The sequence below is a fragment of the Sceloporus occidentalis genome, unplaced genomic scaffold (genome assembly GCF_023333645.1).
Source record: "Sceloporus occidentalis isolate IW3139 unplaced genomic scaffold, rSceOcc1.0.p SCAF_2, whole genome shotgun sequence".
Taxonomy (NCBI): domain Eukaryota; kingdom Metazoa; phylum Chordata; class Lepidosauria; order Squamata; family Phrynosomatidae; genus Sceloporus; species Sceloporus occidentalis.
The window spans coordinates 225,405,787-225,430,335 of record NW_028316982.1 but is presented as its reverse complement, the minus strand read 5'-3'; the positions used below and the strand labels follow the sequence as shown (position 1 = coordinate 225,430,335).

At 38.9% G+C, this 24,549-nt stretch overlaps 1 protein-coding gene across 2 annotated transcripts in view; it reads left to right on the top strand.

Annotated features, from left to right (window-relative positions):
• Window positions 1-24,549, top strand: part of LOC149319743 (ephrin type-A receptor 3) — a 279,988-nt gene that overhangs the window by 234,726 nt on the left and 20,713 nt on the right. For both annotated transcript variants that reach the window (XM_089512286.1, XM_089512287.1), the window contains exons 11-13: window positions 7,053-7,238; window positions 18,522-18,583; window positions 23,079-23,288. In XM_089512286.1, the coding sequence (XP_089368412.1) occupies window positions 7,053-7,238; window positions 18,522-18,583; window positions 23,079-23,288 (458 nt within the window). The remainder of the gene's footprint in view (window positions 1-7,052; window positions 7,239-18,521; window positions 18,584-23,078; window positions 23,289-24,549) is intronic.

The following is a 24,549-nucleotide window of genomic DNA, read 5'->3' as shown; positions in this document are numbered from 1 at the left end:
CACTTTATAAAGGCCACTATAATATTGGTGAATAAGTTTTAATTTGAGTTCTTAATTTCTATCCAATAGGTTCCTGCTTTTTAGCTAACATTTTATACATTCTAAATTGTGGTCTTTTGAAATTTAAGAGCTGGCCATTTCATTCTTCTAACTTGATTATTAGTAAAGTGAGGGAAATTCTTAAGGAAGGCATAAGTACAGTCGGTCCTCCCTATAGGTGGGCTTGCCTTCCGCGGCTTTGAGCTTACACAGAAGGCAAGCCCCAGCAGAAGGAATGGGTTGTGTACCTGCACTGCACACCCTGTGCCGCACCACGAGTGAGCACCCCATTATTTTCTATGGGCTTGAGCACATGCTCTTTTCCCCATATGCGGGGTGGGTGGGTCTTGAACAGTACCCTGATAATAATAATAATAATAATAATAATAATAATCTTTTATTCATATCCCACTTTTTGTAATTAAACAATCAAAGCGGTTTACAACATTAAAAACATTCTAAATACAATTCATTTGTATTATAATTCTCCCCTCCCTAAAAAGAGATTTAAAACATTACAATTGAAATTAATTTAAAATATGAAGAGGGCGGACTGTACACTACTTTCCCATCTTTGTCACCCCAAGGTTTGTTTGTCTTTTGTTTATGCACACATTCATTCAAACAAAATGTGGAACCTTCAGGAACATTTATTTATTAATTGAATAAATTTTGTAGTGCTTATCATTTTAAAAAAAACCTGAGATGGTTCACAACATTAAAAAGAGGGACTTTCCTTTGTGTCCCAGCAGTAGGGCCAACAGATTGTGTGAGAATGTAGAAAAGGCCTTTCTTTGTGATGTCATCAGAGATGATGGTGATGGTAGTGGTGGTGGTGGTGATTTCTTACCCGCCTCTCCCCATGGATTGAAGTGGGAACAGCAACATATAAACAATACAAAATATCAATTAAAACACATTAATTAAAACATGAAACAGATTAAAGGGACAAATAAGACATACAGTATACATTCTAAAACAATCCATATTTAAAATTCATAATTTAAAAATCATCCAAATGAGCCTGCTGGAAGAAATTGGTCTTTGATGCTGTTTAAATTCAGGCAGCGTGTTTAGCTATCAAATCCCTTCTGGCGATCATTCCTCAGTCTAGGGACAGCTGAAGAAAAAGTCCTTTGGCTGACAGTTACCAACCTAGTCCTGACTGAATGGAATAAATGTCTGTCAGAGGACCTGAGTATACAGGGTGTATTATACATGATCCCATAGATAACCTGGACTCAGGAATTGTAGAACTGACTCCACTTAGAAGCCCCATTGGCATTAACATTAGCTTCATTTAGTCACCAAGTTAAAGCGTGGCTTTTTATTAAAGCTCTTGGCATCTAATGATTTTGTCTAGTTTGTACAGGTACATGGTTTTAACTGTTATAACTTGTTTCAGTGCATTAGGTAATGATATGCTTTTAGATTACAAGCATTTTTCTCTATTGCATTTTAAATTCTTTCTGTTGATTTCATTGTATGCCACACTGAGGTCTTTGGACACAAATATATTGTAATATAAATGTAATAAAATATATTTCCATATTAAATATTTTGTATTTGTAATAAATCAAAATTATGCAAAAAAATTTACAAATCTGAAAGTAAAGAAATGAGGATCAATAAAATATATATATTAAAATTTAGTATTTTAGACTCAGTCTTAGTGGGTCAGGAAATGCTTGAGCACAGAGGTCTGGTACAGACTGGCACTATGCGCTGGCCTGGGCTCGCTTTTAGGGCTCAGGAGAGTGGAGCGCCCACATGCTCCTGAGCCCTACCGCGCACTGCCAGTGCCATCTTGTTGTGCCCTTTTACAGATGGGGCATGCAACGATGACATTTGCACAGTGCAGCACCCAAACAGCACTACGCTGTGTGGACCCCATCAACGCGCACGCACACCCTAAAAAGAACCCGCCGGGAGGGGGTTATTTTAGGACTCCCAGAGGCCACGCAGTTTGGTTGCTGGGGCCTCTGTCAGGGGCATAAAGGGGCGACGTCTTGCCACCCCTTTCTCCCCATCTATAAAGCCCCAGAGTTGTATTTTTAACAAAAAAGGCCATGATTCTGTATCACCTACTTAGCTACATAACCACCTTATTTACATAGCTAAGTAGTGCCTCCCTGTCTGACTCCCCAATTCCCACTTGCCAGAGAGCAGCTGCTGTGAGCAACAGGATCTGTCACCCTGTCGATCAGGAAACAGCTACTTGATGTTTCCACCTCTCCCATGAGCAGCCTCTGTTGTGATAACCAGAAGCACTGCTCCTGCTGCAATTCTCCCTGATGTCAGAGACTGGTCATGGGAGATGGAAAATAGAGCCCTATCAGTTACAGTGGCTATTGCCCAGTAAGTGGAGACTGAGCGACTTTCACAGTCCCCATGCATTCCCTTAACTAGTGAATACATAGGGATCATGAATACAAACCAGTCACAAATTCATTAACTCTGTGTTGTCTTCATAAGTGCCTTTATGAATTCTGGCCCAGAACAATAATATATCCGGTAGACATGCACAGGACTCACCCATTTCAGGACCCGATTCTGTAGTATGCTGTGTAAAATATTAACCTATGCTTATATGTTCCTTTAAACATATGCTCTTAAGCAATGTTTCCTTGAGCAAATATACTGTGCCTAATTCATATTGAACAGCTTGAGCTACAGAGCTATGTGCCCAGCAGGGATGAATTACAAAGTTCTCATTAAGAAGGGCTTCAGAACAGAATCTTCATCCTTACATGAGGCATTTGTCTTATCTGAACAGGAAGCAGAATATCAAGGAGGCCTCTACTCGAAGCTAATTTGTGATTTAAAGCTCAAGTAACTAAGAGGAGGAAACAATTGTATCTACAATTCATCTGTGTGCAAATTTTCAACAAAATATACTTGACTTAGGCAGCAAGTGCCTAAATTAATAGAAATGTCCCGTAACCTCTGAGCAGATTTAAATCTTGTAAAGTCATTCCAGTAATATCTCTTTGTATACTTCGGTTTCTCAGACAATCAAACTGAAAACAAACTTCAACCTCTGCTGATCTGAAATGAAAGCCTCGTAATTTTGCCCCCAAGCAGCTCCATTGTGAATAATCTGAACTCAGCTGTATGACTCTGTGGGCTATGTTTTCTTGAGTTAATAATAACAACAAGTAGTAGTTGTAGGAGGAGAAACAGAATTTGCCCAAAATCAGCAAGAAATTTACAGGCATGTTTTCATCACAGCCTAATAGCGCAATGGCTCCCATTAAAAAAATAGAAACCTCATGCTTCCTGGATCATGGTGTGCAGTAAACTTCTGGCAAGGGATGGGTTGCATCTTATAGAAGTTGAAAGGAACATTTTTGCTAAGAGTCTGAAAGATCTGGTGAGGAGGGCTTTAAACTGAGTGACATGCGAGACAGAAACTATTCTTTAGGGCAGAAGTTCATCAAGTGATGAAAATAATAGCCCAAATGTTATACAGAGAACAAGGCAAATAGCACAAGAACCCAACAGCTGGAGGGAGGGGAAACCTTTTAAAAGACAAATGGGGGAATGACCTATGGACTTAGATGTCTCTATACTAATGCACAGAGCATGAGAAATAAACAAGATGAACCCAAACCCCAGGGTGAACATGGGAATTTCTGGTATGCAAACAGCTGGGTCATACCTAAATCAGGCTTAGCCAGATTCCTGCACACTACGAGCCACGCCATACTGATTCCCTGCACTGAGGTGAGCGGGGAAAGGGGATAGCCTGTCCCCAGAGCTGCCACTACTGGTTCTGTACCACAGGAGCTATGTGGATAGGCTGCCGGGTATACCACTTCTTCTCCTGAAGAGTCACCCATGCAACCAACAAAATGAAAGGTTAGAGGGATGCACTGATCATATGACTGCAGCCTCCAAAGTCAGGTGCCCTGTCCACAGTGTTCCTGCATGTATGGATGTGTTAGCTCTGGGTACGGGGCTGGGGCAGACATGCTGATCACCACACTGGGTATGGCCCAGTGCATGCAGCCACCATCATGGCCAGTCCAGGGCCAACACAGAACATATGGACAGTGCAGACAGGACATTAGTGGCAATCCTAACATGCCAAGATGTTTTAGGGTCTGCTAACTAGACAGAAGGCTGGCAGAAACTAGATTAACCCTTCTTTCTGGAGATGTTGGCTACAACTAAATTTGCCCTGCTCCAGCTTTGCACCAGTGTTGTGACTTTATGCTTCATCTAGAGGAAGATTACATAATTCATGTACCTTTTGAAATAGCCAGTGTCTGATTATCGTAAAGTTGGAAGGTTGGCAGTTCAAGGCCCAAATGTTGTATGATGGGGTGAGCACCCCTCACTAGTCTCAACTTCTGCCATCTTATTAGTTTGAAAGTCTGCAAATTCAAGTAAATAAACAGGTACCACATCTATGGGAAGGCAATAGCATTCTGTGCAGCCATGCTGGCCACATGACCACAGAGCCATCTTCAGACAGTGCTGGCTCTCCAGCTTAGTAATGGAGCATCACCCCCTACAGTCGGTTACAACTAGACATTCATGTTAAGAGGAAACCTTTACCTTTTACGCAAATTTATGCCTTTACAAAGCTTACTTATCTAAAAGTTGTGCAGTAAAGATTGCATTTTCCAAGTGACTTCAGCACACACACACACACACACACACACTGCATGCAATACATACCCACTCATGGAGCTTTCCAGCTTCTCTGAAATCTGAAGTCACTGATCTGCATGACAAACTGAAATGCTCTGGGAAGTATGATAATCCATGAGTGGGATGATAAAAAACCAAGTCTAAAGGCAGAAAAAATGGGAGATATGAGTGTATTAGCAGTGGCCATTCCTAAGAACTATAGAAGGGGAAGTGTGAATGGGGAAGGATTTCTGTTTGAGTTCCTGTCAAATATGATTAACTGCAGTTAGGAATCATGTTCTTGTGTATTCACATGAAATGTTGGGACATCCTTTGTTATAACAGAAGTAAAGAACCTGTGGAAGATAAGGGAAGCTAAAGTGGCAGTAGTTTGAGCCTACACTTGAGGGCACTAGCCTTCAGTTGATTTCAAATCTATAGCATATCTTTTAGCTCTGTGAGATGAAAGCACATCTTGAAATCAAGCAAATGGATTCCATGAAGTATCAACAAAAATGTACCTTGGTGCACATTTTGATTCATCAATAGAATTTTTCTGCAAAATTGTATAGCAAGAGTAAGAACATGGCTGTTCCAAAGAAGTAGAGATAAAAGCTAATGGAGTCTTTTGACTATGTTCTTGGAAAAGAATTCATATGTTCAATAGCCAAATATGTGAACTATATATAAAAGCTACTCTCAAGGTCACACAATAGTAGGTGCAAAGACTAGCAGCTTAATGCTGTTAAAACCATTAAGATCCATACCAGAGACACATACAGAGAGAAAGTGAGAGATAAAAAATTCAACACCAAGATTTATTGTAAAGTGGGTGTTTTACCATTCTAGTGTTGTGCTTTGATCTTCTACTCTCAGGGTGCCTTAACAGTATCGACCTAATGCTAATATTTGAATAGACGTACTGTTTGCCTTGAGTGAAACATGCTGGCAGATTCTTGCAGAGGTCAAATTTTTTATTCATAGGAATTCTTGTTACAGGCTGGGTAAGTTCTTGCATGCATGTTAACATCTATAAATTGTCAGTAAAAAAAAAAAAAGCCAAATAAAGTAGCTAACAACACAAAACACCTTTTCAGCAAGAATGACCCTTCTGACCTTCACCCAATCAAAAAGAAAATACTCCACAATGCACTGTGCAATATGTATGAAAATAGTTCCTTCTGCTATGCTGTTCCATACTATTTTAATGCTACTTGCTGCTAGCAGTTCTTAGTAATATCAGCAGTAGAGAGACTACTGCTGCCTGATGAAGATGCTAGCAGTTGAAATTGTCAGTTCTATGCATGTTTTTTCAAGATGAAAAATTGTCATTTTGTCATTTAGTTAGGTATAGTAATTTGCATCATATAACACAAGAGAAATTTCAGGTGCTGCTGCTTCCTATTTCTCTGAAGACAGTCATGGATGGGAAGATATGTGAAATGTAACTGGTCTTTTGCTTTAGCTCTGATACCTCATAGTGATGGTTGGAATTAGGTCAAAACTATGGAGACACTGACTACTGTTGTTCAGGTCCTGGAAGGTTTTAATTTCCTTGGCATGTCAGTTGACAATTCCCAAGCCCCTTAGCATATTTATCATTTCCTCACCTAAGTGAAATCATGGCAAGATACATTGTAAATCAAAGTCACTTTTTTATCATGTTATTTATCAATTGCACAATGTTGTTTGATTTAATACTTGGAAATTATCTTGGGCATACCCCAGTGTACATCTTCTAGAGGACTGAGATCTGCTGGAGGAGCCCTTTCCTTTTTTTCTTGAGTGAGGGAAATACACAAGACAGATTTTTCTGCTGCACCATGCCAATGAGAGCACCTCCCCCTCAATAGGCTCACCAGCACTTATAGTGGTGTCATTCTGGAAACAAGTATTAATGTAGTTTGCTATTTAAGCCTTCAGGGATTTATAGATTCCATGCAAACCTGCATATGTGCATGATTTTAAATTGTCTTAAACTGCTTAAATGTGTTTAAAACAGTTGCTTTAACCAATCAGAGATCTTTAGGTTTAGGGTACAATATAGATAATTTAATTAAATAATTAACAAACAAAAGATAAAGAAATAGATATTTGAAAAATCTGACAATGCTGTCAAATTTATTTTACATCTGACTTACATAGTAGGTAGTTTGCATTATGACCTTGGCTTTGAAGAAGACAAACTGAATAACATGAATATTTCAGGATTATTCCTTGAAAAAACTGCTATAATCTGAAAGATTATTTGTGGGAACAGAAATACAGAATATAAGTAAAGGTGCATTTTTTTTTAAAGTTCATAATTTTGTCATGAGTTGTGAATGGATATAAAAACTCAGGCTTTCCCCCATATGCTTTGTTTTTATTGACAGGTGAATTTGGAGAAGTCTGCAGTGGCCGTCTAAAACTTCCCTCCAAAAAAGAAATTTCGGTAGCAATCAAAACCTTGAAGGTTGGTTACACAGAAAAACAGAGGAGAGATTTTCTAGGAGAGGCCAGCATCATGGGACAGTTTGATCATCCCAACATCATTCGACTGGAAGGAGTTGTTACCAAAAGTAAGGACAATTTTCTACTGAATATATTTAAAACAGAACTGAACTGCTAGCAAGTATTTTAAATAAAAGTAAAAGAAGGCAGTTTTCATTGAGTTCCTGCAGTGGAGCAGGGAAAACATTTTAGCTGCTTTGTCTTTTACAGAAACTCTTCAGTCTTACTGCTTTCTAAGTGTTCATATTTTTTGTATAGCAACCTATAGTGTGCATATATTTTTCTACTTCAGCCTTTCCTATAGCCCTCCTCTTATGTCTGCTGTTAGGATATGTAATGTTATCATAAATAAGCCAGGCAGAGCTTGCCTAATATGCAGCAATAACAAAAACCATCTTTGAACTACATTGTGGAAAATCACTTACAAATGGCAAATGTCACTTGTCTCTGGCCAGTGACTTTTCATTAAAATGTTAAGAAACTGCTCAACCTATCTGCATGAAATACAAAGAGTATTTGGAAAGCCTATAACCTGTAGGTGATATTTAAATGATTTATACAAATGCAGCTTAAAAGATTCCCCATGTCTACTTAGCTGCCTTGGCCTTGGTCAGGGTTTTTTATTCTGATGTATACAGACTATTAGAGACTACAGGATGGCCTTCAGGGAGTCAATAATTTCTTTTTCATTTTTCTTTTTCTTTTCTTTTTTTCATATTGAAATTTAAAGTGAACAGGTAGCCTTTTTAAGTGTCAATTATCATTTCTTCACTCCAGACTAGTCTATATGCAAGAAGGAAATTCCCAATGCAATAACATAAATTGTATGAAAAAACTACTGTTCAAGTTTGTCAAACCTCTGTGCAAGCCAGTGATTGGACAAACATGGCCAGTATAACTGTGGGGGTGAGGACAAAATAAGGTATTGCATCCCATAAGAATTCTGAGCCTAAATTTCTAGCACTGCAGTAACATAACATTTCAGTTGAACATACAGAAATTCAATTTAAGCACACAGAGAAAAGTGGCAGGTAAAGTTAACAAGAGAATGCAAACATAGCAAATAAATTTCTAGGTGTGAATAATCTTAAATTTCTCACTCTCGGCAACAGTTGAAATTTGGGACTTGAAGGAAATCTTAATTGGGGAAATACTCATTTGGATGGGGACGACGACAATGCCCTCATTTTGTCCCTGCCTTAGTTATATCCCTAGTGACCAACACTAACCAGTGAGGAACTGATATTGGCCTCACAGACAACAATTCATGAGCTGTCAGCATGCTAGTGTTACCCATCGAGTGCTTATATTTGGGGATTGCTATGTTCCCCTGAGTATAGTGACATTTACCCATTATTTATTGTGGGAATACTATTTTACATCTAATGGAACCATCTTTAAATTTTCTGAGGAGATCCAAAAGTGAATAGTCTTGTTATAAATCTCTTGTAAACTTTGCAGTTTTTGAGAATTCTGTGCACTGTACACCCTCCTGTGGTGATAATGATAATAATGCTTTACAGTTGTCATTCAAGATTAGAAAATACTGAATTCAGCGTTGCAATTGATTGCTCTTAAACAGCTGCAGGCCTTCTGGCTGTACATAGGAAACCATACTGCACATTACCTCATGGTGTCAGCATCTGGCAAATGTTTGAACAACTATGGCAGCCCCCCCCCCACACACACACACACACAAATTAAAAAAAAAACCTTGTAGCAGTAGTTGGCTTATATAGTAACTCAACTTCATTTTTTAAAAAACATGATTCTCAATATATTTTTAAAAGACATATTAGTTGAAAGCAGAAGTGTGGCAAAGGTACTTAGCCTTTCTATCTATCTCTATAGTTCATCCAGTCAATAGATTACAGGAAGATTTTTTCCTGACCCAAATTGACTTTTCACTTATTTTTTTTTTAATTCATTCTAGTATTCAGTGTCACTTAATCAGCAATTATGTTCATGAGCATCCCATGACATCTAGGTAGATTACTGTTTACTGCTTGATGTTTTACAACTGCAAAATGCTAACGCATATTCCAAAATAGACTTATTGAGAATATTTCTTAGTTTAAGGAACATAATATAACTTTTTATATAGGCAAAGTATCTGTTAATAATCAAAATATATTCTGCTGCTGTTGACATTATTGTTTTAATAGCTTGCGAAGGCAAGTCAAATGTATGTTTTGCATTATTAACAAGATTACAAGTTGAGCTTTTTTTTCTTTCCCCACCAATATGCTAGTATGATAAATTTTCCATTGCTTTTGAATTATATTTCACCGACAGTTATTTAGTGTTTAAAACAGGCTGGATACATTTCAAGGAAATAGAGAAAGTTTGCATATTATCCATGGGTGTTCTTTTGGAAAGCAGTTTGCCAAGCAAACCTTCCATCATATATATAAAACATATGATAAATAGGCTCTGAGACCCTTAAGTGGCAAACCAAATTTTGATGGATAGCCCTTACAAATGAACTGACTATTCATGCTGATTGGATCTGATGGGCTAATTCTTAACGACTTGCATGGCAGACATCTGCAAGAGGTCCTACTTGAATGTGTGCTGCTACGTGTGCTGTTTAATAGCAATGTAGCTTATTACTCACTAGAGATGTGATAAGGTACACATGCTAAATAAGACCTCAGTCCATTCTTGCAGCACTGAATTATTCCCTTGTTTCGTATTTGTTTCTGTGCTGAACTTTTCTTCCACACTGGTCTCCAGGGTGTCCTATAGGCAGCAGTCCTAATAGCCAACACACATGTTCTGCTTAGTTTACTAATAATTTACAGCAATTTGTAGCATTTTAGTGTAATAAATTTTAGAAACACTGTTGACACAAGTTGTTATCATGTAAATGGATGCATTTTGATAAATGAACATAGAACATTCCTTTTAAAATATGCTGGTTTTCTTTGGAGCATATATTTCTGATTGTGTATACATTTCCAGCTCAACACTAGTGAAAGCCTGTGTTCAGAACAAGATAAATAGAGCAAGAAAATTATGTTTAATAATTTGAACATTTTTTTCTCCTTTACTTATTTTATACTCTTGGCAAATATTAGCATGGTGTGCAACATTCAGGCTTTAGCCAAGTAACATTTGCCTTACCTGTGTTGCTTCAGGAATTTGTAAAATAAACATTGCACATCTTCAAATGTACAGTGTTCCCTTCTGCTTGTTTTGTTTCTTAACTGAGACTTTAAAACGTGTTAAGGCCAATTTGACCTGCTATAAAATGCTAGCATGAATCTGTATTCCTCAAGAGTTTTCCCCCCTCAGAGCTCCAGCTATAAATTTGGGATAGGATCCTTGTTTTCCTATTTATGTCCCCATATGTTTGAGGTAAGATGGAGGTGTGAGGAAAAGATAAGTGTCATTTCTTCCTTCTCCTGCCAAGACTTTGCCTACCACAGTGTTAGTTTATGTTAGTTTCATATAGATTCATAACCTTCAACCTCCACTCTTCCACTGTTGGTATATCTTCTCTCTTCCAATATTTCGCCAATGTAATCCTTGCCGCCACAATTGTATGAAATAACAGTTTCTCTTTTTTTATATTCCAGTTTTACACTATCTGTTATGTTCAAGAGATACATCTTGGGATCCATTTGTTCCATATATATATGGAACAACTGTAAAACCGCTGTTTAAAAAGCCCTCCCTCGACCCCCTGATGCATAATAATTATCGGCCAGTATCGCTATTGCCATTTTTGAGGAAGGTGATCAAGAGGGCGGTTGCAATCCAACTTCAATCGATCTTGGATGAAACGGATTACCTGGACCCATTTCAAACTGGCTTTCGGGCGGGTCACGGGGTTGAGACAGCCATGGTCGCCTTGGTCGATGATCTCCGTCTGGGCATCGACAGGGGAAGCGTGTCCCTGTTGGTGCTCTTGGACATCTCAGCGGCTTTCGATACCATAGACCATGGTATCCTTCTGGAGCGCCTGGAAGAGGTGGGGATCGGGGGCACTGCACTCCAGTGGTTCCGATCCTACCTCTCCGGGAGGTTCCAGATGGTGCAGCTGGGAGACGTGTGCTCCGACAAGAGGGCCCTCACATCTGGGGTCCCTCAAGGAGCCATTCTGTCTCCCATGCTTTTCAACATTTACATGAAACCGCTGGGAGAGATCATCCGGAGACATGGGGCGCGGGGTTATCAGTACGCTGATGACACCCAAATAGTTTTCTCTATGTCTCCGACTGATGCAGTGACCGAGGATGGCGTCTCTCCTCTCGTGGCCTGTCTGGAGTCGGTAATGGGCTGGATGAGGAAAAACCGACTCAGTCTGAATCCAGAGAAAACGGAGGTGCTCGTGATAGGTTCCCCTGGCCCAGGGAAGGCGGTGGTTCCACCTGTCCTGAACAGGATCACGCTTCCTGTGAAGGACAGTGTACGCAGTCTGGGGGTGCTCCTTGACTCGTCGCTCCACCTTACATCTCAGGTGGATGCGACAGTCAGGAGCACCTGTTATCAGCTTCGGCTGATTCGCCAGCTGCGTCCCTACCTGGACCAGGGAGACCTTGAAATGGTAGTACATGCCCTGGTAACCTCTAGATTGGATTTCTGCAATGCGCTCTACATGGGGCAACCCTTGTACCAAACCCGGAAGCTACAATTGGTGCAGAATATGGCAGCCAGGCTGGTTACTGGCATACCCAGAGCCAGCCATATAACACCTGTGCTTAAAAGTCTGCACTGGTTGCCTATACGCTTCCGGGCGCAATACAAGGTGTTGGTTATTACCTATAAAGCCCTAAATGGCTTGGGCCCAGGATACCTCAAGGACCGCCTCTCTCCATACAATCCGCCCCGCACACTCAGAACATCTGGGCAGCAGCTATTGAGGGTCCCGGGGGCAAGGTTAGCCTCCACCTCAAGGAGGACCTTTTCCATCTTGGCCCCAACCCTCTGGAATATGCTGCCCATAGAGCTCCGCTCGGCCACCTCCCTGGCCCAGTTTAAGAAGGAGCTCAAAACCTTCTTATTTTTATCAGCATTCCCGGACGCTGGTCCTGGTTAGCTTTCCCCCTCTGGCAGCAGTGGTCGGCTGGCCAGAAATAGGTTTTAATGTAATTTTAATGTCTATTGTTGTTATTTTCACTGTTTTTATTGTATTGTGTTGGTATTATGCTGTTCACCGCCCTGATCATGGGAAGGGCGGTATAAAAATAAAATTTTTATTTATTTATTTATTTTATATATATATATTTCAATTCTGCATGAATTTTTTTCCAGAATGTTTTAATTTTTTGACAATTTCACCAGCAGTGTAAATATGTGCCTACTTCTTTTTGACATTTCCAACAAATGTTTTTATTGCTTTTAAACATTTTGGACATTTTATAGAGTGTTAAGTACCACCTATATAGGGATTTGTAAAAATTTTCTTTTAATTCCACATTTAAAGTTAAATGTATTCTTTTTCCCCCAAAGTCTTTCCCATTGTTCCAAATATATGGGTTCATTTAAGTCTTTTGCCCATTTAACCATGACATTTTTAACTACTTCATCCTGTAATTCGAATTTAATTATTAATTTATATAGTTTTGATATTTTTTCTTGGGGTTTTTTATTATATTTTCCAAATCTAATTCTATCAGCTCTTTTCCATTAATTTTATTATCCATACTGATTCTTTCTTTTAATTGCCTATAAGTAAACCAGTTACAGGAAAAACCTTCCTTTTCTTCTTTCATTATTCTCTTACCTTGATGCAGTTTTGTTATATCAGCCTATGTCACCCACTCATCTTCCCTTAATGCCTCTCTTGTTAAAATTGGCGTGTAACAGATGGGCCCATAGAGGCGTCGTCGTCATGTGTGAGGGGCGGCGCTTTTAGACACCCCTCGCCCCTCGCATGTGACGAGGGCGTCAAAATGGTGGCCCCGATCTGGCCTTTCCAGGGTGCAAAAAGCAGCTGCAAAAAGCTCCTTTTTGCACCCTGGAAAGGATGCCATAGCTGCATTGCTACAGCTTGGCAGGGCTCCTTCAGTGCTGTGTCATATGGACGCAGCGCCATAGAAGCACCATGATGCCACGCACCTTATGGAGCAGCACTCAGCATCATGGCACCCTGGGGGGTGGAATTGGGGCATGCGTCATGTGGACATGATGCCCTGACTCCAGCCCCTGGCCAGCCTTAATGGCTGGTCTGAACAGGGCCAAACTCTTTTACAGACTAGCCTCCAGGTTATTTCCTTTCTCCCATAGGCTCCCTCACAGCATTTCATGAGATACCTGGTCCTTATTTTATAGGGATTAGAAAGAATTCTTTCCAGTGCTTAGCTTTCTCAAGATACTTTGTATGAGACAGGACTGGACAGTTGCAGAGATCTATCCCATTTTCTGACATCCTCTCTTGAAGAAGCAGGAAGTGACTAGACAGTAATTTCTGGATTCCCAAAAATGCTATTTGGAGCCAGAATTAGGTATAGCAGCATAGCATATGATAGAGTAGGCAATTGTTGGGGTTTAGGGAGCAACATTGATCCCACAGGGTCTTCAGTAGGCCACATTTTGTGTATGTCCCTCAAATATTTTTGCCCTCAAATGCCCCAAATGCTAACTGGCAACATGTTGTTGGCTTGTCCTGGATCTAAACCTGTCCTGGAGTCCTTAAAAATGTGACAGAATTGCCCACCATGTGCCCTTGGGACATTTGGAGCCATTTTGGAAGAAAAATAATTTTCAAATATGGGACATAACTGCATTTCCCACACCTCTGAAATATCTGCAGTAAGGATGGAAACTGCTGCAGATCTTGCCCTTGGGCCACATGGGTTACCCAAAATGGGAAGTGGATGAAATTTTTGTGGTTTTGAACAGCAAAAAAATGGAGGTTATGATAAATTGTGTGACTTGTTTACAATATGAATGGCATATTCACACGATGATGTAGTATTACCTTCTTTTTAAACCAGAAAAGTGTAGTCCAGAAGTCTGCAGAAGTTGAGAGTACAAATGCCCAGAGTGGATGCATTTGGGCCTCAGGCTCCATTTTACCCAGCCCTAAATTAAATGAAAATTTTCTTGAAGTTTTGGTTCAGTTCCAAATTCTTGTAATAAAAATGCAAAATTCATCCAAAGAAAATTTACACAACACATAGAAATGTATGGCTTAGTTATCCTTGTAACACACATGACCGTTCAAAAATGCTAAATATAATAGTACAGGTCACCATTTAAACATTACTAGCTTTTGTCTGTATCTCTGTATCAATGTAAATGCCTTGGACTAGATAGCCATGAAATTATCCATATCACTGCCAAAATAGTCATATAATTCAATATGACTATTTTGTCTTGTACCTGATGAATTATTTGAAAATGCAAAATAGTTATTAATAATTAACTAAATTAATATTCTACAGTATTCTACTGTATATATTGATTATAAATGTGAAGCAATGAAGAAGGGGAGTATTATCCCTAAGAAGTTTTAGCAGTTGCTAAATGGATTATTTAGTATCCAACACCCCACCCCACCCAGTTCCCAGGCCATAATTCACATCAAGCCTGACCAGAAAAATTTGAAAGACTGAGCTTTGTAAAGATTCATTGGGGCATGAGCATGACAGTGTTCCTTCACAAAGGACACATGAAAGAACTGTGTCCAATTGCCATTAGGCAGTGGAAAGACTGTTAGGGTATTGGCTATGACATGGTATTCCTGAACTACTTAATGCTTACAATAATTAAATGTACTACATTTGCTATTAGCTAATTAGTCAAGGAGAAGTTAGATGGAACTCTACCTTGATATTCCCTTGTTCTTACATGACCAGAACATATGACCTCTCTTCCGAATAGATGGAGAACGTGTTAGTCTTTGAGTAAAATGATTTTTTTCTCTTAGTGAAGTAACATTCTCCTAGGTGGTAATATTTTGGCAATAAACTGGAGCTTTCAGATTAGAACAAACCAAAGTTAGCTTTCTGTGACTGAGAAAATTTATGAGATACTTTATCAAATATGTATACACTAAAACAATGATGGGCAGAAAATACTGTGTGTACAGCATTTATAATTGTAAATTGTATTTACATTTTCAATTCTATATTGGGAGAGCATTCAATTCTATATAGAGGGAAAATTTTCAGAAACTTTGTTGATGTAGGTCTCCAAGTGTGTTGTTGTACATCACAAAGGCTTTCTGACTCTCAGTGGTTTAACTGTAGCAGCAACAAAATGACTCCTTTGCCAGCCTAAATTATACTGCTGAAATTAAGAGAGATTGGGGAGATTTTTTATGTAGGGGAATAGAGAGTTCTGTTTATTTATGGTACAGCAAATTCTTGGGGTCAATTCTCTTTAGACACTGCTTAGGTGGTATGAAGCGGTATATAAATGAAGCTTGTTTGTAATTCTAAGTATTTGTTTTTTTGCATCAGGCTTTGGTTACTGGATCTTGGAGTTATAGTGTTGGGGAAAGAATGTAAGCAGAGGGACTATAAGAATAAGGTTCTCCACAGGGCCAACCAAAGTAGAACTAAGAAAGAATCCTACCAGAAATTCTGGCGAGCCACTGCTAATCAGAGTTGACAATATTGGTCTACAGTAGTAGTTCTCAACCTTTGGTCCTCTAGATTTTTGAGACTTCAACTCCCAGAAATCTTGAACAATGAGCATACTGACTGGAACTTCTGGAAACTGAAGTCCAAAACATCTGGAGGCCCAAAGGTTGAGAACCACTGATAGCAATAGTGATAGCAAGTACATTTCTATTCTGCTTATCATTGCACTTCAGCACTCCCTAAGCGGTTTACAAAGTGTCATCTCCTTGCCCCCAATAATGTGGGTACTCATTTTAGCAACCTTGGAAAGATGCAAACCTGAGTTGAGCTTGAGCCCCCTTGGCTGGAATTGAACTCGCAGCCTTATGGTTTGTGAGTGAATGGCTGCAGTACAGGCATTTAACCACCAGGGCTCATGAATCTAGATGGACCAATAGTCTGACTATGTATAAGACAACTTTCTGTGTTTCTATATATCCCTGTATTACATTAAGGGTAGGCAGAAGATAAATCAGGATCTACAGGTAGATTTCTGAGTCATTGGTAGCAGATGGGCAGGAATTTCTGACTCCTAATCATCTAGCAACATCAAATACCCCCCAAATTGGTAAAGTACACCAATTTAGGTTGTTGTGCAGGGAACAACAAGACACAATTGTTTTAGTTTTTTTAAGCTTGAGAGACCAGGCATGCATTTGTGTGTGGAATAACATGTACTCTTGAGTTCTGTATTGATCACAAACTCTTGGACTTAGCATAGACTCAGAAGAACCAAGTTTATAACTTTTAATATGTGTCTATCCATCAGAGCCAGTCTCCTCATCTCTCTTAGTTGGTGGAGCTCAGATTTCTAATAATGAAGAAAACAAAATGGACTCAGCACAGGGTAGAAATTCTTCATTAAGATTTTGTCTGCAATGGCCAAATAAAGTGGCTTCAAACCGCTTTGAAGCCTAGCTGTTTAGACAATGCACGAGCAAAACCATGGGTGTTTGGCCTGTTCTGGGAGCAGACCATGCAAACAGTGGAGATCCAACCTGCTTTCAGAAAACGCAGAATTGAGACACTTTTCCTGACCATCTGCTCCTGCCCTAAGTTTCAGAATTTTCTTCCCACTGTGAGAAAGTCTTTGCAAAGATGTAGTTTTCAAAGATAATGCACAATTTGGAGATTATTCTATATAAAATTCTCACCTGGTTTCATTTTGTTTGATTGTTTTCAGAATGAAAAATAATTTTTCACATGATTTTCTGTGTGGAAAATAATATTTTCAATGCAGAAATATTAATTCTTGTGCAGAAAATGCTGATTTCTGTGCAAATCAACCAAGTGTGAATTTTACACAGAATAAATCCACAATTACGGCTTTTTCTGCCTGGAAAACATTCCAATGCAAAAATATTAATTTCTGTGCAGAAAACTCTGTTTTATGAATGGAAATTGTTGATTTCTATGCCAGAAAAGAGTGTACTTTATGCAGAATGAATTTCCAGTTACAGCATTTTCTGTACTAGAATAAACATTTCTGCACTGAATATTATTTTATGTGAATATGCTATTTTCTGTACTAAACAACCACATTTGAATTTTACACAAAATAAGTCCCAAACTGCAAAGATTCTCATCTGAACATGATTTTTTTATCACAGTTTCTCTAGCCTGCCCCCTATATAAAAAAGAAAACTATATTCTTTTTTAAAAATATATATAAAATCTTTCCATCTTTAAGCCACCATGCAACAATTTTCCCCATGACTTTCCCATGTGACTATATACAGTGGAGCCTTGATATCTACTGTGCTTTGGTTCCAGCTCCCACCATGGATACCAAAATCCATGGATGCTTAATTAATAATAATAATAATAATTTGTTTTATTTATATACCGCTATTCCAAAGATCATAGCGGTGAACAGCAAGTAAGCTAATTAGCAAGTAAGCTAATTTGCCCCCAACAGTCTGGGTACTCATTTTAGCGACCTCGGAAGGATGCAAGCCTGAGTCGAGCTTGGGCCCTTTTGCTGGTCTTGAACTCGCAACCTTGTGGTTTTGAGTAAATGGCTGCAGTACAGGCATTTAACCACTGTGCCACCAGGGCTCCCATTATAAGACCCATTATATACAATGGTGTAGTCAAATGGTGTTCCTTAAATAAAATAGCAAAATCAAACTTTGCTTTTTGGATTTTGGGGTGTGTGTGTGCTAATTTCAAGCTGCGGATAGTGTAATCTATGAATATAGAAGGCTGAATTCATATACCCATCTCCTCTTTTAGGTACAGTTCTTGAATGTGATATCATGCACTGACTATGGGCTGGAACAGAAAGCCCCAAAAAGCCTGCTTTTCAGGCATAATTTGTGCACAGCGTTTAGACGCCACATGTCCTGATGATGCCGGGAAGCCATCTTGAAGCTGCCCAGCTGCCCAGATGTGGGCAGCTTCATGATGCTCCGGCAGCATGGCATTTACATGCCACATACCGCTGGAATAACATGAAGCCAACAGGGGGCCGTGACGGGGCTGGCAACGCTGGCTTTCCCTGGCCAAAATAGGGCCTTATCCATTCCTTTTTGGCCAGGTTCAAGGCAGATTGAGGCTGTGGTGTGTGTTTCCCATGGCCCAATCCATCTTTGGAAGGGGTGGCTTCAAGCAGCCCCTTCAAGGCCATCTGTTCCAGGGTTTAATCTGCCAGTATATATATCTGAATACGTTTATCTGCATTTTGTAAAAAGTACTTTTCCAGTTTGATTGACTTTCCAAGAGTCACTTTCTTATTTATAGTGTGCTGATTATCTGTATTTAATGTATTTCTAGGTAAACCTGTTATGATTGTCACTGAATACATGGAAAACGGCTCTTTGGATAGCTTCCTGAGGGTAAGTCAACTGTTGCTATTGTGGTGTTTACTTTATTTCTTGTATGGCTCATATATATCTAAGTCTTAGGTGTCTTATACAGCAAACCTATGCAGCTTTACTCAAAAGTAAATTCCAGTATGTTTTATTTAGCTCACTTCTTGGTAAGTATATGTAAGATTGTATCTCACATTTTTTAAAGATACTATTATTCAATATTAAATAATGTAGGCAGTGTATAAATATTTGAAAACATTTAAGTTATAAACTCAATAAGAGAGAAACAAGAAGCAGAAAGGAGCAAATACCAGTTGCAATTCCATAACCTGGTCTCAGAGAATGTAAATAAGCAGAAAGATCAGTCCTATTCCCACTGCCATAAAAGCAGAACCTGTTATTTTAATTTCAATATTTAAAATATATCCACAGAGTTGAAAATGCTACCATGATTTTAAAGGGCTAGGAGAACATTTCAATATTTAAAATATATTCACAGAGTTGAAAATGCTACCATGATTTTAGAGGGCTGGGAGAACATAAAGTTCTTTGCCTGCTGTGAAAAAAAAAAAAAAACCTTCACTATTTCATGTGCTGTGTCATGTCCAGCTTTACATCCATAAGACTTGGATGAACATAGCAGGATAAAGTATCAATTCAAGAATGACACTGGGTGATTGGTGAATGGAAATTTCAAGCTGATGTTCCTCCCTAGTTCCCCTGTAGCCCCAATAAACTGTGCATCTCTAAACTCTTGTCCATATCCAGAATTGGGAAGTAGTGAGTTAAAGTTAGTTTTTGTGGAAAAAGAAAAGTTGTACCATAGCTAAATTTCAAAAGGAATATAACAAGTAGGAATGAAGTCCCTCTGTAAGGATGATTAATGTTTTCTTACTTTTTTGACAAGTACTTTGGAGCTATTTTGACAGATATTTTTTAATGCCATTCCCTTATCAATTCCAAGACGCTTTTCCAACAAAAATAGCAACAAAAAGCGACATAAAGAGCAATGCAGCACAATAATGACTCTTACTTGCTTTCCAAACACTATAATAAGTGTGAAGTTGAAGGCTTTCATGGCCAGCATCCATGGTTTTTGTGGGTTTTTTGGGCTATGTGGCCATGTTCTAGAAAATTTTTCTTCCTGACTATAATAAGTGATAAAAAATGAGTTAATTATAACAGGTAACTTTTCAATCTCTTATCACATCACCCCAACACTGATTAGGAGTAGGATTAAGTCTGATTTCCTCCCCAGTCAATTAAGTTGAGGTGGAGTTACAATTGTGGCTGTGGTGTTACAGTTGTTACTAAGACCTTTATCACATGGGGCACCGCTTCCCAAACGTTGCTGAAGTGTTACCCAAATGTTTCAGAAGCACCGGAGGTGGAATCATCCGTGCATTCTGGGGATCATAGGGATGCCTCAGAAAAGCCATTTTTATTAATGGAATCTTTTGTTAATAAAAATGGCTTTTCTGAGGCTTCCCCACGAACACTTCCATGACGGAAGGAAAGCGGGAAGCCTCTATGACGTTTCAGAAGCACGACAGATGATCCCACCTCTGACACTTCTTAAACATTTCAACGTTTGGGCAGCGGTAAGTGCCCCGTGTGATAAACTCCTAAGTAGCAATCATGAATACATAACATTTACAGATAGGTAACTGTTTTGTATTCATGACTGCTATTTAATCACAATTGTGATATTATTGCCACAATTATAAGTCATTCTCAACCTCCTTTATTAAGCATCAGCAGCATGGGAAGAAGGAAGTGCATCCTAGCAAGGACTGGAGCATGGGAGAATGATGTTTCCATCAGGTTTGGGTGGGGGTGGGGGTGGGGATTGGGACAGGAGAGGTTACTTAATTAAGTGTATTACATATACTTGTAACATCTTGCTTGTTACATTGCAAGGGTTTTTCCCTTGGTCTCAGGTTTTGTCCTCAAAATCAAAGGGCTTGAGATACTCCTAACTTGTCAACCCCCGCAGTGCCCCACTTCTGGCTCAAGTAGATCCTTTGAAAATCTGATGCAAATCAGATTTATTTTGTTTGTCAATTGCAACCTTATGTTGAAGATTACTGAAAGCTAATGTCAGTAATTTAAACCTGTACCAAATTTCACACACACTGGTCAGTTAGTTCCTGTTTTCACATGATTAAAAATAAAGGGGAGAAAAGAACAGTGAGAGATGCTCTGACTGAACAAGACATAACCCAAATTAGAAAAATATCCAAATTATCAAACACATTTCTGTGTAATTTAAAAATATGTATAATCTGCAGAAAATATTCAAGATCTGAAAATATATTACAATTTCCTCTGATGTATATTTGCATACTTTTCTTATTGTAGTTGACTTAGACTCTTTCTGTTTCATTCTCAAAACAGATATTTCCACATTTCACTTGAGATGCTTGAGAATTCTGTTTGGTCCACCTTTGGAGCAAACTAACATTTTATATGTCCAAAATTAATCTACTGATTGTAATATTAGGCTGAAACCTTGATCTGCACCAGCAGGACTCTTCTTTTTGCCCACACACCTTCACTCTTGAATCTTTTTTTTTTCCTTTTCACAAAAGCCAGAAGCTTTGCTGCACTCCTAGCAAGTCCCATACATGATTGGTACTTTCCAGTCTGTTATTTGGGTCACAGCTTATGCAGACCTGATGTGACAGATGGATAAAAAGGAAGAACTAGGAATATTAGTGTTCAAATTTTCATCTTCTCAAATGAGGATTAATAATTCCCAAAGATTTCTTGATGATGCAGTGAAAGGACATATTTTTGCACTGTTATTGCTGGTATTCACACATCTCAAACTGTTTTTGAAAAATCATTCTGTGCACAAATACTCTTGTTGTTTTTTAATACGTGAACTGAGAGTTTTGTCCAAAAAAAATAATAATAATCCCCACCCCAAACCCCACTGTTTCCATAGAGCCATGTATGTTGTTTTTAAGAAAAGAAAAGAAAGGTTGCTATTTTCTATGCAAAACCAGCAATCTCACATAACAGAAATCTTGTGTAATCAAAGCTTTGCTCAACCAAAATCTTGGAGAAAATAGCACTCCTACACAACAGAAACATGTAAATATGTTTGGTAGAAGACATACTGGGTTTGTGCAAGATTTTTGTCATGCACGTACAAAATTCTTGTGCAGAAGATAACAATCTTGCATGAAAAAACCATGTGGTTATTTTGTGTGTGTTTGTACAAGATTGCAAAGGAAACAGTAATCATGCACACAACCTCACTTGGCTGTCTAGAAGCAATGGCTGAGATCTTGTATCAACAGGTATAGCTACGATGATGGAGCTTCATTGTTGTAGCTACATCTGCCTTAACCATGTCCCCCAAAACCTACCTCTTAGGCCAGGAAACACTGCACCCCAACCACTGCACTCAATTGGGGCACTAGGAAATCATTACTGCAGTGCTCTCCTGGTCATAAGGCATACTGAGACGGGTAACTAGAGAGTCCCCTCGGGGTCCTGTCATAGCTTCTTGTCTCAATGCATCATGCAACCAGGATATCAATGCATTCATAATTTCCTAGGGCCCTGATCTTTGGCACCTCAGAAATCCTTTAGCTGGTGTGCTGCTGGCTTAAAAGGTAGGTTTCAGGGGTCTCCTTTGGACATTATTTACTGTAAACATAAATCTCAAATGTTACATGATTATAAGTCTGACTTATGATCTCATAAATACTTAACAGGATGCCAGCCAATATGGTTTGTTTGTTTGTTTGCTTGCTTTTGTGCAAAACCTCACAGTTCTCACGCAAGAAAATCGTGTATATATCTGCACAGACTCATTTTCCAAACTACTTTGGGATGGACAAATACTTGGTAAAAACTGCACAACATTCACCCCTCTGTATTCTTCTTCCTGACCAGGTTTCCTGAATGTCAGGCAGCCCATATGTGTGTGTGTGTGTGTGTGTGTTTTGCTTTGCTTTGTTTTGTTTTGTTTTTGTTTTTTTGTTTCTGAGCTTCAAAACGAATACTCTTTCCATTTCTAGGAGGATGTGCTCTGTACAAAAGGAAGGAATGAAACATCATTTTTCATACACTTTATAAAATGCAGCCACAGGTCATTTTTAGGTATAGTGTCAGTCTGACTTTATTAGCCTCTCATTGTACCCATCTAATAGGACAAAAACCTGAGTATAATTATTTTCAATAACAACAAGGGCAACAGCAACAACTATAGGACTCATGTTCTGATGAAGACAGAAAAGGGGGTAAGAGGGGAAAAAGAGGTATTTTATTTGCACTTGTTTATAAAGTATAAATTATCTCTGTGTTTTTTGTTTTGTTTTTAAGGGGACAGATGAAATTACCCATGCATTTGGCAATGCTTAGGACAGTTTTATACTTGTTTTAAATGGTGCGTTTTGGCAAAGTATTTTCACAAAGCAAGTTCAAACTGACTTTCATAGAATGTTTGTAGATATGAACCTTGTGGATGTTGAGGGTATGAAAGATTGTTGTAAATGTTTTACAGAAACATGATGCTCAGTTCACTGTCATCCAATTAGTGGGAATGCTTCGAGGAATTGCATCTGGCATGAAGTACTTGTCAGATATGGGTTATGTCCACCGTGACCTGGCTGCCCGCAATATCCTCATTAATAGCAACCTGGTATGCAAAGTCTCTGACTTTGGCCTTTCCCGTGTTTTAGAGGATGATCCAGAAGCTGCTTACACAACAAGGGTGAGTTTGGTGAGCTCTGAATTATTAGAAAGAAGCTAAAGATGTCAAATATAACATGGAGACTCCTCAGCTACAAAATTCTGTGCTAATAAAAGTAAAGGTAAAGGTAGTCCCTTGACATGAATGTCCAGTTGTAACCAACTGTAAGGGGCAGTGCTTATCTCCATTTCTAAGACAAAGAGCCACTGTTGTCCACGGACTGCTCTGGTCATCATGTGGCCAGCAAGACTGCACTGAACACTGTTATTTCCCACTTAAGTGGTACCTTGCATTTGCATTCTTTCAAACTACTGGGTTGGCAGAAGCTGGGAACTGCCAACCTTCTGATCATCCTCTGACCATCAGAATTGGCATCTTAACCACTAAACCACCCCATTCCTAATAATAGCAACCATTTTAATTAATCTGTCACAGTTCAGGGACCATACCCAAGATTCGTTATCACTTCTTAATACCCTTTAACCATCCTGTCAAGTCCAGAGCTAATCTGCATACACACACAGTGAAATAACTGTGGCTTTTTCATCCGATTTTTAATGTTTTTCATACAGTCCTCTCTTCCTTCTTCCCCCTTCTTCTTTCACATACCCATTGTCATGGAAGTGTGGCAAATCCACACTGGAGGCTATCCCTTCATAGGTTCTGCAGCTTTATAATTTGAAGTGTAGGAGTGGACTATAAGGTTAACTGTGCGTTGATAGCCACCACAACAACGGATGTACTGGTTGCCCTGCTTCCTGTCATTTAAATCATACCTATCCTACAAGAAGCTCAAGGCAACATACATCATTCCCACCCATCCCATTCAATTGCCATATGCCTTGCATCTAGAACTTAAATATAGTAACAGTGCTGAATCTCATTTTTTTTTTACAAATTCCATAGGATTCCAGCCTGTGTCTAGCAAATGGAGGTGAAATGTTCACAATTCCAGAAGTTCAAATGATGTTCAGAAAAAATAGACACAACTCCTCTATTGTTTAGTGTATCACTATTTTATTACAGTGATAAGAGAACACGATCTAGACTTGCTAAGTGACATTACAATCCGAATAAATTGCTGCTGCTTTCAAATGAATTGACAACCATTGGGCTAGGGTTCTCATACCAAGATCATATTCTGACTTATGTCTTTCTGTAATCAATAGGTTAACGTTACTATACAATGACCTGGTTAGAAAGTTCAGACTAAACCATATTTAGCAGAATTGAGATCCAGCAAGTGTGTCGCCACGTTCAGTGTGGTTATGAGATGGTCTTC